The following is a 16,072-nucleotide window of genomic DNA, read 5'->3' on the forward strand; positions in this document are numbered from 1 at the left end:
TGTGAGTGGGAGCCACAGGAGGCTATAAACTGGGGGTGACATGATCAGGTTTATTATCAGAAAGCCAGGAGGGGCTTGCTGCACGCGTCTGTGACGGTAAAATGGCCCAGACCAGAGAGAGTGTTGGATTTGGGGTGTATCTGTGGACACAGGGGCCAAGACTTGCTGTTGGCCTTTTCAGATGACCTCTGGCAGAAGCATGTCTGTTTAGCAGGCCCCCTCAGGGTCCGCTCTGGGTAGAGGTTGAGGAAATACTGAAGGGAGAGTCGATAGCTACGTGGAGGGTGTGTATGCAGCACGGCCGTGGTGGAGGCCCAGCACTCCCTTAGTGCGGGCTGGTTGCCGGTTAGCAACCCCCAGTGGCCTTCTTGACCCCGGGTTCCCTGCCATGGGCGCTAATGGACGAGCATGTGTCTCTTGCAAGCAAACGCCATAACCTTGCTGTTCTGCAGGCTGAAGATGAGGAGGGCTACCGCAAGCTCATCGACCAGAAAAAGGACAAACGCCTGGCCTACCTCTTGCAGCAGACGGACGAGTACGTGGCGAACCTCACAGAGCTGGTGCGGCAGCACAAGGCTGCCCAGGTCGCCAAGGAGAAAAAGAAGAAAAAGAAAAAGAAGGTGCGCGGGGACCCCGCCCCGTGCCTGCCCTCCTGATGGGACCCGAGCAGCCGTCTTGGTGCGGGTGCCGCTGCCTCCCCAGGCAGGGAGTGACCGTGTCTCTCTCTTTACTTCCAGAAGGCAGAAAACGCAGAAGGACAGACGCCTGCAATCGGACCTGATGGCGAGGTGAGGAATCAGGGGCTTCCTGGAAATGCCAGCCCAGCCCTGGGAGCTTCGATCTATTTCCTCCTTTACATTTTTATAGCTGTTTAAAGCTCACCAGAGCTCTATGTGACAGTGGTAAGAATCCACATCTGTCCCCCGCCACGTCCCACCCCTCCTCAACCCCACCCCCAGGAGGGTACGTGGTTAACTCCTGGGTGTGTTTGCTTCCAGACTTTTTTCTTTTGCACATGCCATTGTTTTTCAGTTTTCACTCTCTCATAATTACAGGCCATAGGATTCCTGCCTAGTCCTCACCTGGGTTCCCCGTTTCCACACACCGCTTTTTCCGAAACCGTTTGGGAGATGCAGACGGGACAGCCCTTTACCCCCCACTATATTTCCTGAAAACAAGGTCTGTCTTTTCCATGGATGCAATAATACTATGATCAGATCCACAGCTCTTGTTAAGGTTTGGCCAGCTGTCCCTTTAGTGTCCTTCACTGCGGCTCCGTGGCCGAGCGTCTCATTCAGTGACGGTCTGTCTGGTCTCCTTTGATCTTGAACAGCTCCTCACTTCTTAGCCTTTTCTGACCTTGGCATTTCTGAAGAGAACAAGCCAAGTATTTCCTATAATGGCTTTTAATTTGGGTTTGACTTGCTATTTCCCTTTTGGTTAGATTCAGGTTATGTGTTCTTGGCAACAAGACCCAGAAGTGACGCTGTGTTCTTCTCCGTGCGTCACGTCGAGAGTGCCTGGCGTAGACTTCTTCAGTCACTGGTGACATTGACCTTGATCCCTTGGTGTCTGCCAGGGCATCTCTGCTGAAAAGTTACTGTTTCTCATTTTGTGATTATTAAGTACCTTCTGGGGAGGTACTGGAGGCTCTTTAAACATATTTTAACTCCTCAAACTTCTACCCACTAGCTTCTATATCCATTAATGACCTCCGCCTGTATCTGTTTTTGCCATGATGGTTACGTTATGGTGATTTCCTGCTCCCCCCCTCCACCCTGATTTCTTCTGCATTTTGTAGATGACTTTCTACAGGAAGGAAAAGCTTTTTGTCTTCTTTCCTCTGTGGCTCTTGGAACAGTTTGCCAACCCCTTGTACCAACTCATAGGATTCTGTTTTAGTTTAATCCTTACGGTCATTATCTTGAAGTTCAAATTGTTTGAATTTGGGCCAGTAGGAGCCCCTTCAGATTGGCTCACGTATCTTTTGAGGGCTTCCTTACTTCTTGCACACTGAAATGGCCCAAGTTCATCTTCTGCTTTCTTTGCCCAAACCCTGGAAGTCAGTCATTTCTCCACGGTGCCTTGGTTCTTTTTACCAGAGAAGAATATGTGAAAAAACAAGATCTCTCTTTCTTTCTCTGTCTCTATTTCTGTCTATTATATACGTAAGTAAGGTAAGTTGGCAAGCTCTATACCCAAGTGTGGCTTGAACTCATGATCCTGAGATCAAGAGTCGCATGCTCTACTAACTGAGCCAGCTAGGCGGCCATCAAGATCTCTCTTTAGATGTGATTATCGGTACAGGTTGTCATTGCTTCTAGGCCCTCTTAGCAAAAAGATCTAGGAAATCAGTTTATATCTGCATCACTAGTTCTATATATTCAGAGCCTTCAGTTCACATGGATACTTCTGTGTGCAATCCTTCTCTCTTTCCATACCGTAACAGCCTGAAACCTGGCTTCCATTAGCCATGCTATATTTCCTTATTTGCTCAGTCTCAGAACATACAGGAAGTAATTCAGAATTGCTAACTTGCACCCTTCTGCAAAGGAAGCCTCCTGGCTACTTTAGTTTGTGTTTGGAGCTATTCAGCCTGAAATTGTGTGCTTCAAATACTGCATTTGAGAGTTACTTGGAGGGGGCGTCTGAGTGGCTTGGTCATTTGAGCATCAAACTCGATATCGGCTCAGGTCATGATCCCAGGGTCATGCGATCAAGCCCCACGTTGGGCTCCGCATTGGTCTTGGAGCCTGCTTGAGATTCTCTCCCTCCCTCTCTCCTCCTTTCTCCCTCTCTCTCCTGCTCTGCGCCACCCCACCCCGAAAGTTACTTGGATTAGTTTTTCTCTGTGCTCCCATTAGTGTGGGTTCCCCCATCCTTGTTGGTTTTACTTATTTACTCATCATTTATTTCGTATGTGAAACGTGACTAGCCTGCTTCTAAAAGTCAGAACTGTGCAAAGTGGCCCACTCAGGGAGGGGCTGCTGTCCCCATGCACCGTTTTTTCTACCACATTCCTACCCGCCTCCCAAAAGCAGCCATTCTCACTCAGTACTCTCATTTGGGAGAAGGACGTTTAGTATATGTGCTGCCGAAGCGAGCACAGGGAGAAGGACGTTTAAAAGGGACAGACGTTTAAAAGGGACAGACGTAAATAAGAGGCGTTTCCTTTCCCGCCGCCCGCCCCCACGCCCTCCTCACTCCCACCTCCCAGAGGAAAAGTGTGAGTAAGCATTGGGGTGTTGGCTCTGGGGCCTTTTCTGTATGTGAGCCACCAGATGGTTTTTTTTTTCCAGCTTTGCATTCTGTCTCTGACGTCTTCCCACATTAGCTCACACACGCTCTCATTCTTTGCGGTGTTGCCGAAACGTAGTATTTCTTGCAGAAAATATCTAAATGGTTTGATGAGAAGCAGAAGTCCCTGTGGCACCTGCTCTCACGAGCCTGCATGTTGAGCCCTGGTTGGTCTTCCCGGCACTTCCTGGAATCTTTATGCCTGTGTCCTTTTTTGGGTTGTTGTAAGACCACTTGGGGCAATCTGGACATTAAGCTAGACTCTTTCCATTTAGCAGAGTGTCTTGGGCCACTGTCCATATCAGGCCATCAATTCTGTTTTAATTTTATCATTTCGATGAATTGGAATCTCATTCAGCTTCCAGACTGGTAGTTTAATTCGCTTCCTATTCGTAGCTGTCTGGAAGGTCCTGCACTGCTTGGTCCTGATGTACCACCCCCTGCTCCTTCCCTACTGGTGGCTCTTTCCCATGTTCCCTTACTCCTGTGGCACACGCTGTTGTGAAGAGCCTTCTTGTACGGTACCTTCTGATGCTCTCTCCTGGGCAGCTTGGCCTGCCCTTAACAAAACACCATGGCCTGGCTGGCTTAAATAGCAGACTTATGTTCTCACGGTTCTAGAGGCGGTAAATCCAAGATCAAAGTGCAGCAAGGTCGGTTCCTGGTGGGGCTCTCTTCCTGGCTTATAGATGGCTGCCTTCTTGCTGTGTCCCCATATGAGGCGAGAGAGCAAGCTTTGCTGTCTTTTACGGGGGCACTGTCCCATCCTGAAGGTCCCACCCTTGTGACCTCAGTGAACCCTCATTACCCCCCAAAGGCCACATCTCCATGTAGAGCCACACTGGAAAGTTGGGGCTTCAGCATTCGAATTCTTGGGGGCAAGGTGGGGGGGACACCATTCAGTCCATAGCAGATGCATACTTTTTCCTGTAGGCCAGATTCCTGATGGGAGTGACTGGCAATGAACTCAGATACGTATTTACTTCATGAGATTTTATCTTAAATGTTATATTGAAATTTTGAGAATGTGGGCTGGCATTTTACTATGGCAGAAAGCCTTCGTAAGGCCATGTGGGGCATTCAGGGGAAAAAGTCCTAGGGCAGAAGAGTGCAGTAAAGTGAGTTCTGTTGGGTAACCTGTAGCCGCGCCTCCTATTTGTTTACAGTAGCATCACTCAGTGGTGACCGTGACTTGTGCTTGATCTCAGCCAGTGGTTCTCAGCCTCGGCACATATGAATTGCCTGGGAGCTTTTTAAAAAGGCCCAGAGCAGTTGAATCAGAATTTGGGGGTAGGGAGAAGTGCAGGCGTCAGCCCTGTTAGCCACTCTTGGGGAGCATTTGGGGGGTGAAAGTCACTGATTGGGACTGATGCAGGCAGTCCACAGAGCCTATTCATGTGACAGGTGGTTACTGTCACCTTCCATGGCGGGCAGCTTTGAGAGGGAGATTGGTCACAGTCTCTACCTAGAAAGCTCATCTCTACCTAGAGTGTGGACCATGTTGACGGTGAGTGTGACACTTAGAGGGGCCGAGGGGGGCGGGGATCAGTTCCTGGAAGATGCAAACAAAAGTTTAAACAAGAACCTCCTCCTCCTCCTGGAGGTTTTCTCCAGGAAATTCGAAGGAGCAAATGGAGGGGGGAAACGTTCTTCCAATGTTGACATCTCAAAATGAGAAACTGAGAAATTCCGTATTTGTTGGTAAGAGGAAGGTAGTTGTTTTGTTTTTCAAATATTCTAGTTAGCTGTTTAACAGAAAAGGATGAGGATGTTTGAGGAGGTCTACAAAGGTGGTATCAGTTGAAAGAATCAAGGGCCAGAAGAATGCGAATAATGTAGTCACTTGTGTATAAAGGGAAAGAAATGAATCGTTGTGTCTTCTGCATGGAATCGGTCTGTAAGGGTGCATGAGAAACAGACACCAGTAGGCACCTGTGCAGAGAGCTGTCAGATGGGGCCTGGGGGGGAGAATGGGGGCGGGGGCGGGGGCGGGTCCACACATCGTACCCTTGTGGATTTTGAACTACGTGAATGTATTATGTATCTGAAAATGAAATACCGTGAGGAAGCAGCAGTCATCCGGTGATTCTGTGTTATTACTGGATTATTAATATGTCATTAATCCATTTTCACAACCAGTGGCCATGTTTGGTGCCATTTTGGGGGGCATGGAGTTGGGAGGGCGCTTCCCCAGTTGGCCCTAGTTGGCAGAAGCCTGAGGTACGGATACCACAGAATCTCCGGTTACACGTGTGACTCTTTTTCAGCCTCTGGATGAGACCAGCCAAATGAGTGACCTCCCGGTGAAAGTTATCCACGTCGAGAGCGGGAAGATCCTCACGGGCACAGATGCCCCCAAAGCAGGGCAGCTAGAGGCCTGGCTTGAGATGAACCCCGGGTGAGTGGGGCCTCACTTTCAGATGCTGAGCTGGCCTCGTTCCAGGGGCACTGGCAGCTGGGGGGTGGTTTTGCTTTCCTTTAGAAACAAGCCAGCTTGTTGAGGAAAGTAAATCCTATGGGTTCTAGGGAGATGTATATTAAATCATGACTGTTTTTTCTAGGTATGAAGTAGCTCCAAGATCTGATAGTGAAGAAAGTGGCTCAGAAGAAGAGGAGGAGGTAAGAGTCCATTTCCTGGCCGTCGTGGCTCTCGGTGCTTTGTTGTGGTAACTTCCTTGGGCATCTGTCACCCCTTTGCATTGTGATTCTTTCCTACTCTGGGTGGGCACTGCGTGGGGCAGGAAGCAGGCCCAGGGCAGCTGAGGCCCCAGTCTTGGCTGAAATTTGGGGCTTTAGAGCTGCACTTTCTAGTAGGGTAGCCCCTAGCCACATGTGACTCTTTCAATCTTAAATTAATCAAATTAAATAGAATTTAAAACTCCCCATCCTCAACTGTACCAGCCGCCTTTCAAGTGCTCAACATTTGAAGCTCCGCCCTCCAGAAAGATCCGTGCGAAGTTGTGGTCATTAGATCGTGTACGTTATCGCCCATTATAATTCCTTCTTTGGAAACATAAATGGTTGCATTTATTGTGTAAATTCTCTGAGTCATTTAATTATGCCATGTTGAGGTGATATTTCCTTGGTTGCCAAAGCTGTAAACGGAGAGCCTCATTCCTCTCCGTTCCAGATTGCCTCCTTGGGAAGGATAACTCAGGGAACGGTTTCATAAGGGGGCGTCTCCATCATTAGCATCCAGATGAGGGCTCTCTGTCACTCCCCCTTCACTTGTGGCTTAAAGTGTCTTAAAAGGCTTTTTTCGGGGCGCCTGGGTGGCGCAGTCGGTTAAGCGTCCGACTTCAGCCAGGTCACGATCTCGCGGTCCGGGAGTTCGAGCCCCGCGTCAGGCTCTGGGCTGATGGCTCAGAGCCTGGAGCCTGTTTCCGATTCTGTGTCTCCCTCTCTCTCTGCCCCTCCCCCGTTCATGCTCTGTCTCTCTGTCCCAAAAATAAATAAACGTTGAAAAAAAAAAAAAAAAGGCTTTTTTCAGGGCCTTAAAAAGCTTTGCCACCTTTTCACAGGCATTTCTTTGCTGTTACAGTGGAGCATTTTGTTCAAGTTAACTAACCGTTCTGATTTTTTCTGTGAATGTTTTGCATCGTTTGCCCATTTCTAATCAGTTACGAGTGTTTTTTTTTTTTACTGATTTTTTTTTTTTTAATTTTTTTTTCAACGTTTATTTATTTGTGGGAGAGAGAGAGACAGAGCATGAACGGGGGAGGGGCAGAGAGAGAGGGAGACACAGAATCGGAAACAGGCTCCAGGCTCTGAGCCATCAGCCCAGAGCCCGACGCGGGGCTCGAACTCACGGACCGCGAGATCGTGACCTGGCTGAAGTCGGACGCTTAACCGACTGCGCCACCCAGGCGCCCCTTTTTTACTGATTTTTAAAGCGCTCTTCAAATATTTCCCCCAACCTGAAATCCACATAGTATTCACCTATAATCTTTTGTTTTGTCCTGTTTTTACTCTCCTTCTTGCCACTTGAGGTATCCGGGGTTTATTGTGTGTAGGGTCTGGGACGGCGCTCCCTCCCTACCCTTAAGAGGAATGCTGCGATTCAGTGATTTGTAGTAAATTTATAGACTTGTGTATTCACTACCACACACCAATCTTAGAATGTCCTATAATCCACAAAATTCCCTTCCTCCTGGTTTACAGTTTGTTCTCACTACTTCCTACAGCTCTAGGAAACTGCTGATTGACTTTCTGTCTCTGTAGATGTTGCCTTTTCTGCATATTTCATATAAATGGAGTCCAGTAACATGTAGCATTTTGTGTCTGGCTTCTTTCAGCTAAAATGTTTTTGAGGCTCATCCACGTTGTTTGTCTATCAAGAGGTCATTGCTATTTATTCCTGAATTCTGTTCCATTGTATGGTGAACCCCGCTTTATCCACTCACCAACTGATGAGCATTTGTGTTGTTTCCGTTTTTTGCTGTTATGAGTAATGTTGTTATAAACACTTCATATGTTTCCATACGTGTCTTTGTGTGGACATATGGTTTCATTTCTCTTGGGTAGATACCTGGGAGTGGGATTGCTGGGTCTTACGGTAAGTTTATGTTTGCCTTTCTAAGAAACTGCCAAACTGTTTTCTGAAGTGGTTATACCATTTCACCGGTTCCAGGTTCTCCATATTCTCGTCCACAATTGGTGTTATCTGTCCTTTTGATTATATCCATCCTGGTGGGTGTGTATAGCAGTATCTCACTGTGGCCTTAATTTGCATTTTCCTAGTAACTAATAACGTTGAGCATTTTTTTCATATGTTTATGCACCATTCATGTATCTTTTTTGGTTGAACATCTATTCACATTTCTTGCCCGTTATTAATTTGTTGTTTGTTGTCTCATCATTGAGTTGAATTCTTTACAAGAATTCTTTATATATTCTTGGTACATGTTCCTTATCAAATATGTAATTTACAATATCTTCTGCCAGTTCCCTAGTCAGTTTGCCTTTTTTTTTTTTTTTTTTTTTTAAGTTTATTTGTTTTGAGAGAGACAGAGCGTGAGCAGGGTACGGGCAGAGAGACAGGAGAGGAAGAATCTACTGTCTGCGTAGAGCCTGATGTGGGCGGGCTCAAACTCACAAACTGTGAGATCATGACCTGAGCCAAAACCAAGATTGAAATGCTTAACCAAGACTGGGCCACCCAGACACTCCAGTTTGCCTCCCCCCACCCCCAGTAGTGTTTCTTCAGATGCAAAAATGTTTAATTTTAATGAAACCCAGTTTATCAAATTTTTTTGTTCATGCATTGGTCTTTTGGTGTTACATCTAAGAACTCTCTGAAGTCACAAAGACTTTTCTTCTATGTTTTCTTCTAAAAGTTTTGTAATTGAGGCTCTTACATTTAAGGTCATGGTTGAATTGACTGCCACCTGTGGTCTGAGATACAGGTCTAAGATTTTTTTTTTTTTGCGTATGGATATCCATCTTATCTAGCACCATTTGATGAAAAGACCACTCTTTTTTTCTTTGGTTAGTCTGTGGGAAATCAGTTGAAGATAAATTAAGGGTTTTTCTGCCTCTCATTTCTTTTCTATCAATCTTCATGTCTTTGTGTGACTACCACTTTACCTTGATAATTGTAGCTTATAGTAAGTTATTCCTTCACTTTTGTGACTTTGATTGTCTATTCTAGATCCTTCAGGTTCCTATATAAATTTTAGGGTCAGCTCATCAGTTACTACAAAAATGCTGGCTAGTTTTTTGGTTTTTTTTTTTTTTAATAAAATTATCCTGGATTTTTTAAGTTTGTTTATTTATTATAAGAGAGACAGAGACAGCACAAGTGGAGGAGTAACAGAGAGAAAGGGAGAGAGAAGCCCAAGCAGGCTCCACACTGCCAGCGTAGAGCCTGATGCAGGGCTCAACCATGAAGCTGTGAGATCATGACCTGAGCTGAAACTAAGAGTCAGACGTTTAACCAACTGAGCCACCCGGGCACCCAGGGGATTTTTTTTTTTTTTTTTTTTTTTAAAGTTTATTTAGTTTGAGAGAGACCGTGGGCGTGCACGTGACCAGAGGTGGGGCTGAGAGAAAGGGAGAGAGAGAATCCCGAGCAGCAGAGTCCAAAGCAATGCTTAACCCCAGGAACTGTGAGGTTATGAGCTGTCAGCACAGAGCCTTATGGGGGGCTCAAACTCACGAACTGTGAGATCATGATCTGAGCTGAAGTCGGATGCTTAACCAACTGAGCCACCCAGGCGTGCCCCGTTTTGTCTCATATTTTTTATCTTTTAAGTTGGTTGTCTGATTTTCGTTTCTTACCTATTAATATGATTTATTATGTAAGTTAACTTTTAGATAGTATACCAACCTTGCTTTCCTAGGATAAGTCCTACTTTGTCCTGTTGTATAATCTTTCCTGTGTATCGCAGTGTGGCTACTATTTTGTTGAGGACTTATGGGTCTATATTCATGGGATATTAGTCTATAGTTACTTGTGACATTTTTGTCTCACTTTGTAGTTAACATTGGCCTCAGAATGGATTGAAAAATGTTCTCCTGTACTTTCTGGAAGAGTTCATGAAAATTTGGTATCCTTAATCTTAACATATTTGGTAGAATCACTGCTGAAGCCATCTGGACTTGGCCTTTTCATTGTGAGAAGATTTTTATTTACTGATACAGTTAGCTGTTAAAGATTTTTTTTTTCCAAATTTTTCCATTTCTTGACTCAGCTTCAGAAATTTATGTCCTTATCGTATTTCTGTGGTTTCATAGTGATCTCTTTTTCATTGCTCATTTTGGTGATTCAGTAATTTGTCTTTCATTTTTTGGTAGTCAAAGTTTAGTTTACGCATTTGAGACTTGTTTTCCTGGTATACTTGTTTAAAGTTACATTCCCTTTAGGCACTGCTGAAACTACAGCCCGTAAATTTTGATATGTTGTTTCTGTTTTTATTCAGTTCAAAATATTTCCTAATTTCCCTTGTGATTTTTTTTTTTTTCTTTACCATTAGGTCTTTTTTTTTTTAAATTTTTTTTAATGTTTTTATTTATTTTTGTGACCGAGAGAGACAGAGCATGAGCAGGGGAGGGGCAGAGAGAGAGGGAGACACAGAATCTGAATCAGGCTCCAGGCTCTGAACTGTCAGCACAGAGCTGGATGCAGGGCTGGAACTCACGAACCATGAGATCATGACCTGAGCTGAGGTTGGATCCTTAACTGACTGAGCCACTCAGGTGCCCCAAGAGTTTTTCTGTTTTTGTTCTCTAATTTAATTTTCTCGTGGTAGGAGCGCACGCCTGGGTGGTTCAATCATTTGAGTGTCTGACTCTTGATTTCGGCTCGGGTCATGATCCCAGGGTTGTGGGATCAAGTCCCATGTAAGACTCCATGCTGAGTGTGGAGCTGCTTAGGATTCTCTCTCCCTCTGCTCCTCTCCCCTGCTTGTGTGCATGCACGAGCCGCCCCCCCACCCTGATAAATACATAATAATAAAATAAAATAATTTTCTCATGGTGTAAGATTACTTTGTATGATTTTTCTTTCAAATTTACAGAGACTCATTTTATGGCTCAGCATCCTATGGAATGTTTCATGTTCACTTGAAAAAGGATTCTGCATTTTTTTGGGTGTAGTGCTCCGTAAATGAGAGTTCAGTTGGTGGATAGTGTTGTTCAGGTTCCATATATCCTTGCTGACTTTTGTTTAGTTATGATGGTGTTGAGGATGAAATGGGAAAATCTCTGTTTTTGTTGAATTGTTCTCCTTTAAATTCTGTCAGATTTGCTTCCTGTATTTTCATGTTCCATTGATAGATATACTTAGTTGTTCTGTCTTCCTGATATATGTGATATTTTATCATTATTGAATATCTGTCCTTGTCCCCAGTAATATTTGTTTTGAAGTCTGTTTTGTCCAATGTTAGTATAGTCCCTCCAGCTTTCTTATGGTTACTGCTTGTTTGTGTGGTCTATAGTTTTCCATTCTTTTACTTTAAACCTGTCTGTTCATTTGAATCTGAAAGAGCAGGTAGCTAGATCTTGCTTTTTAGATCTAGTGTGACAGTGCCTGCCTTTTGATTGAATTTTAGACTAGTCACATTTAATGTAATTATCAATATGACTGTGTTTACATTTGCCATTTGGCTATTTCTTTTCTTGGTCTTAGGTCTTTTTGTGTTCCTCTGTGCCTCTTTTTGCTGCCTTTTGTGTTCCATATGTTTTATTGTATGTTTAATTTCTTCTGTAGATTTCAGTTGTCACTGTCCCTTTTTAGTTATTTGTTTTGTAGTAGCCCTGGGGATTACAATATGCATCTTAATTTATCATAGTATATTTCAGATTAATACCATCTCCATTCTGGTAAAATAGAGAAATTTACGTTCCAATGTAGCTCTATTTGCTACCCTTCCTTCCTGCTCTATTGTCACATATGTTACACCTGCATATGCTCTAAACCCTACAGTGCAGGCTTCTAATTCATACTGCATGGAATCTTATGATTTGGTCTGAATAAGTTAGTAGAGAAGAAATAAAGGAAAATGTATTTATAGAGTCTTTTTATATTGATCCATGTATTTACCATTTTTAATGCTCTTTATTTCTTGGGGTTTGAGTTACAGTCTGTTAGCAACCAATTCCCTCAGCCTTGGTAGATCTGGGAGTATGATTTCTGAAGCTTTGACTTTGGAAGGATAGTTTAGTTGGACACAGATTTCTTTGTTGACAGCCTTTTTCCTTGTGCACGTGTCATTGCACTACTTTCTGGTCTCTGTCTCAAATGAGAATTTAACCACTCATTGTAATGACGCTCCTCTGTACTTGATGGTTCGTTTTTCTCTTTTTTGCTTTCAGTATTGTTTGTCCTTGGCTTTTTCTTTAGCAGATTGATGGTGAACTCTCTTTATATTTATTCTCCTTAGTGTTTGTTCAGCTTCTTGGCTGGGTAGTTTCCACGGAAATCTTTAGTAAAAGGCGAAAGATTTATATAGTCTGAAGAGAAACCAGAGTATTGGCTGGGTAGTTTCGTGTTTTTCATCCAATTTGGGGCTTGCTGTCTTTTATTGAGATTCTGTATTTGTTGACTTATTGTGCTTAAAGATGGTTTCCCATGGTTCTTTGAACATATTTGTAATAATAATTGCTTCACAGATTACATGCTAAGTTCAACATCTGGGGAAAGAGACAGGTTCATTTGCTTTTTCACTGAATACTGTAATCACCCTTTCCTCTTTCGCTTGTCTTCTAATGTTTAGTGGAAACCTATTTTTAGCTACGCTGTATTCTGACTCCCAGCCCTGGGTGGTGGTTTTTGGTGGTGGTGTTTGTTTAGTAACTTACTTGGGCTAAATCTGTGAAATTCTTGCTCTGGTGGCGTGTGCTACCTTTGGTGTCTCTGCTCAGTTTATTTTTTTGTTTTCTCATTTTCATTTTTAATTCTGGCTTTCTAGGAATAGGCCATGTTCCTTTGTAACTTAGTAGTTATCCAGTGATTAGGCAGTGATTGTGCTCGGACCTCTTGAGCCAATGATACAGCTTCTGTCTCTGGCAGATGGAGAGAATGTATAAAGGAACACATTCCAGGTTCAGGCCATTTTCAGGTCCACCCTGGCTTTTACTTTCTGTGGGGTCCTTTTGCATTTTCTGTGCACCTGGTCACGGGCTCAGCCCGTGATGCGCTTTCCCGACCAAAGTAGAAAAGCTGGCAAACAGCCCCACTTTATTTCAGCAGTGCCAGCGGCTGGTAGGGGCAGTGCCCCCTGCTACGAAATGACCGCGTCCCCATCAGACTCAGCTGCCGGTGCTGTTGGCCTGGCTGCCCTGGCAGAACCTTCACCGTGGAGCTGGGGCACGGAGAGATGGAAGCGGACCCAAGTGAGAATGCTACCGTCTCCCACTCTTCTTACCTGACGTTCAGCGGTTTCTCAAGCATTAATACTTCTCAGGCCCCCAGAGCTCCGAAATGGTTGCTCTTGCCAATTTTGTTCAGCTTTGAAGAGGGTCTTCCAGGAGCGAATTTGTGGACTTCCTCCCTCAGACTTAGCTGGAGGTCCCACCCCTATTTTAATTCCAGACATAGTATGTCAGCTAGGAAAAGTCTGTACCAATTATGATTTTTTTTTTTTTTACCCAAAATGTTTGTGCTATTATCACCTGTTCATTATTCCGAGTGATTTATAAAGTTATTTTTCATTCTCCAGGGGACATCCCACGGGATTTTGATTGGAATTAATTCGTAGATTCATCACAGATACCTTTTAGTTTTATCGCAGTCCCATTGTACTTAAAGACAATTATCTGCTGGCACTTTGTCTGATTTACCAGGGAATATACGAGAACGGTTTCACATGGGGAAGTACATTCGTGTGTGTTTTGTCAATATGTCACACAAAATCCCTTTATCACGTCCTCCGCAAAGGCTGAAAAATCCCAGTAATGAAGAATAACTGATTTATTATTATACCTAACTTATAAGTTCATAGAAAACCGCTTGGTAAACTAGGATGCCTATCATCAACAGCGTTATTTGACCTAGCGCAGACGTTTTAGCCATGTCGATAAAGCCTAAAGTAAGTCACGAGCAATAATGTCGAAAATTTGCTATCGAGTGTTTAATACTTAGAAAAATCCAAGAGAAGCAAATCAGAAATGGCTTTGAGTATCAGGTCGGGCAAGGAATAAGCTTGGTAGTATGCATTTTGCGATGGGAAGGCACGGTGCAGGAGGAATCTACTCTCCTAGTAACAAGAATCCAGAGTCCCTTGAGGTAGCCTTAAAGAGAAGTATCTGTATTCTGCTAGGAAAACTAAAAATCATAGCACTGAGGAGAAGAGCAAAGAGGAGGCATGACACATTCTGGGATAGTAAGAGGGCATGGAAACAGCACCTGCTCCCAAAAGCATTCTCCCCCTGGGAGCCCTCTGCCTGTCCCTGTGGGGTGGCCTGAGGTGACGTGGGCTTGTGTCTTGGTAGGAGGAGGAAGAGGAACAGCCGCAGCCAGCACAGCCTCCCACCCTGCCTGTTGAGGAGAAGAAGAAGATTCCAGATCCAGACAGCGATGACGTCTCGGAGGTAGACGCCCGGCACATCATTGAGTAAGGCATCCCTCCCCAGCCTCCTACTCTGCCAGCCCCCTTTTCAGGGTGGCAGCAGAGGGCTGTCAGGACTCCCGCCTCTCTACGGACGGCCCTCCCTGCTGTCCAGCCCGCAGACAGCAGACATTAGGGTCTGTAAACAGACCAAGTGGATTTACTTCGGATTTCAGTCACTTTCATAGGCATTGAATAGTCAGTCTATCCATTGACATGGTTCATCTTGTGCTTAAGAGGTAGTTAGTTGTACAACAACAGCCACCTCAGGCTGGGTCCCCAGGCCGCCCTCCCCACCCCACTCCCTCCCTGGAGGAGACTGTTTCCAGCGTCGTGTGTCTTCAGAGACAGTTTGTGCAGCAGCAAGCAAAATGTGTGCATGCGTTTCTTTTTACTGGTACACGTGTATCTATCCAGGCCCACTTTTCTGCCCCTGGCTTTTTTCACCGAAAGTTTTCTCTCGGAGGTGACGCTGTGTCTGTACGCAGTGTCGTCAGTGACGTTGTGTGTTACATCTTCACGTGTTAGCCCGTCCCTAGTGGCAGGCATTCATGTTATTTCTCATCTTTTGCCCTTAGAAGCACAAGTACAGTTAATATATCAATGTAGTTGTTGCTTATGGTACGCAATTAATGGATGCTTTTGAAAAGAAACTGAGAACTGAGAGATGTGTACGCTCTAAATGTGACATTCATCTAGAGCAAACATGCAGTCCTTTGAAATCCTTAGAGAAATTGGGAAAAGCCCACTAAGCTCACTGACAGATTCTTAAGGAGATAGAAAACCAGAAACCACAGCACACTATAAAACAGTGTGACAGAAGTCGGATCACGTGTGTCTGTCGCATTCATAAAATGTAATAGTTTCAAGTCACTTTTTAGGAGCATCTGGGTGGCTCAGTCGATTAAGCATCTGACTCTTGATTTTGGCTCAGGTCATGATCTCACGGTTTGTGAGTTCGAGCACCGCGGTGGACTCCGCGCTGACCGTGCGGAGCCTGATTGGGATTCACTGTCTCCCCCTCTCTCTCCCCCTCTCTCCCCCTCTCTCCCTCTCTATCTGCTCTTCCCCCGCACATGCGTGTGCTTACGTGCACTCTCTTGCCCTCTCTAAATAAAAAATAAAGTCACTTTTTTTTTTTTTTCAACGTTTATTTATTTTTGGGACAGAGAGAGACAGAGCATGAACGGGGGAGGGGCAGAGAGAGAGGGAGACACAGAATCGGAAACAGGCTCCAGGCTCTGAGCCATCAGCCCAGAGCCCGACGCGGGGCTCGAACTCACGGACCGCGAGATCGTGACCTGGCTGAAGTCGGACGCTTAACCGACTGCGCCACCCAGGCGCCCCTAAAGTCACTTTTTAAAAGAATTCCAGGTTAGATCATAAAACAGCCACAGTATAAATGATTCTGGTCTTGTGTGAGGCTGTTCAGTGTGCGCTTTCATTTTAGCCTCACGAGTGCTCAGTAGAGACAGTGGGCTGGAGGACGGGCCTCTGGCTGAATGATGCACTCTTTCTGTGATGTGGCAGTGACTTGATTCCTGTTCCGGGAATGTGGGGTCGGGACCCACGGCCCCTGAGCCCAGTCTTGGGCCCCCCTGGATTAGTAGTTGCTGCCTGGCCCTCCCTCAGACTGTCTGGCTGCACTTCGGCTTATGTGATGGCTGTCAGGCCGTGGGTCTTTGGGCAGGAAGCATGTCGTCACAGGTGGGAATGTGTGTCCTCAC

General features: G+C 45.1%; 1 protein-coding gene and 1 non-coding gene across 8 annotated transcripts in view; one reads left to right on the forward strand and one right to left on the reverse strand.

The window, feature by feature from the left end:
* The window catches only part of SMARCA4 (SWI/SNF related BAF chromatin remodeling complex subunit ATPase 4), a 92,405-nt gene that overhangs the window by 29,724 nt on the left and 46,609 nt on the right, over window positions 1-16,072 (forward strand). For all 7 annotated transcript variants that reach the window (XM_040449888.1, XM_040449887.1, XM_040449889.1 and 4 more), the window contains exons 10-14: window positions 453-620; window positions 738-788; window positions 5,565-5,695; window positions 5,859-5,916; window positions 14,230-14,351. In XM_040449888.1, coding sequence (XP_040305822.1) covers window positions 453-620; window positions 738-788; window positions 5,565-5,695; window positions 5,859-5,916; window positions 14,230-14,351 — 530 coding nt within the window. The remainder of the gene's footprint in view (window positions 1-452; window positions 621-737; window positions 789-5,564; window positions 5,696-5,858; window positions 5,917-14,229; window positions 14,352-16,072) is intronic.
* On the reverse strand, window positions 12,152-12,268 carry LOC121014118 (U5 spliceosomal RNA). Its single transcript, XR_005783047.1, has one exon. It is a non-coding gene; the product is annotated as a U5 spliceosomal RNA (small nuclear RNA).

The sequence above is a fragment of the Herpailurus yagouaroundi genome, unplaced genomic scaffold, assembly GCF_014898765.1.
Source record: "Herpailurus yagouaroundi ecotype Mexico unplaced genomic scaffold, PumYag 200, whole genome shotgun sequence".
NCBI classification, from domain to species: Eukaryota; Metazoa; Chordata; class Mammalia; order Carnivora; family Felidae; genus Herpailurus; species Herpailurus yagouaroundi.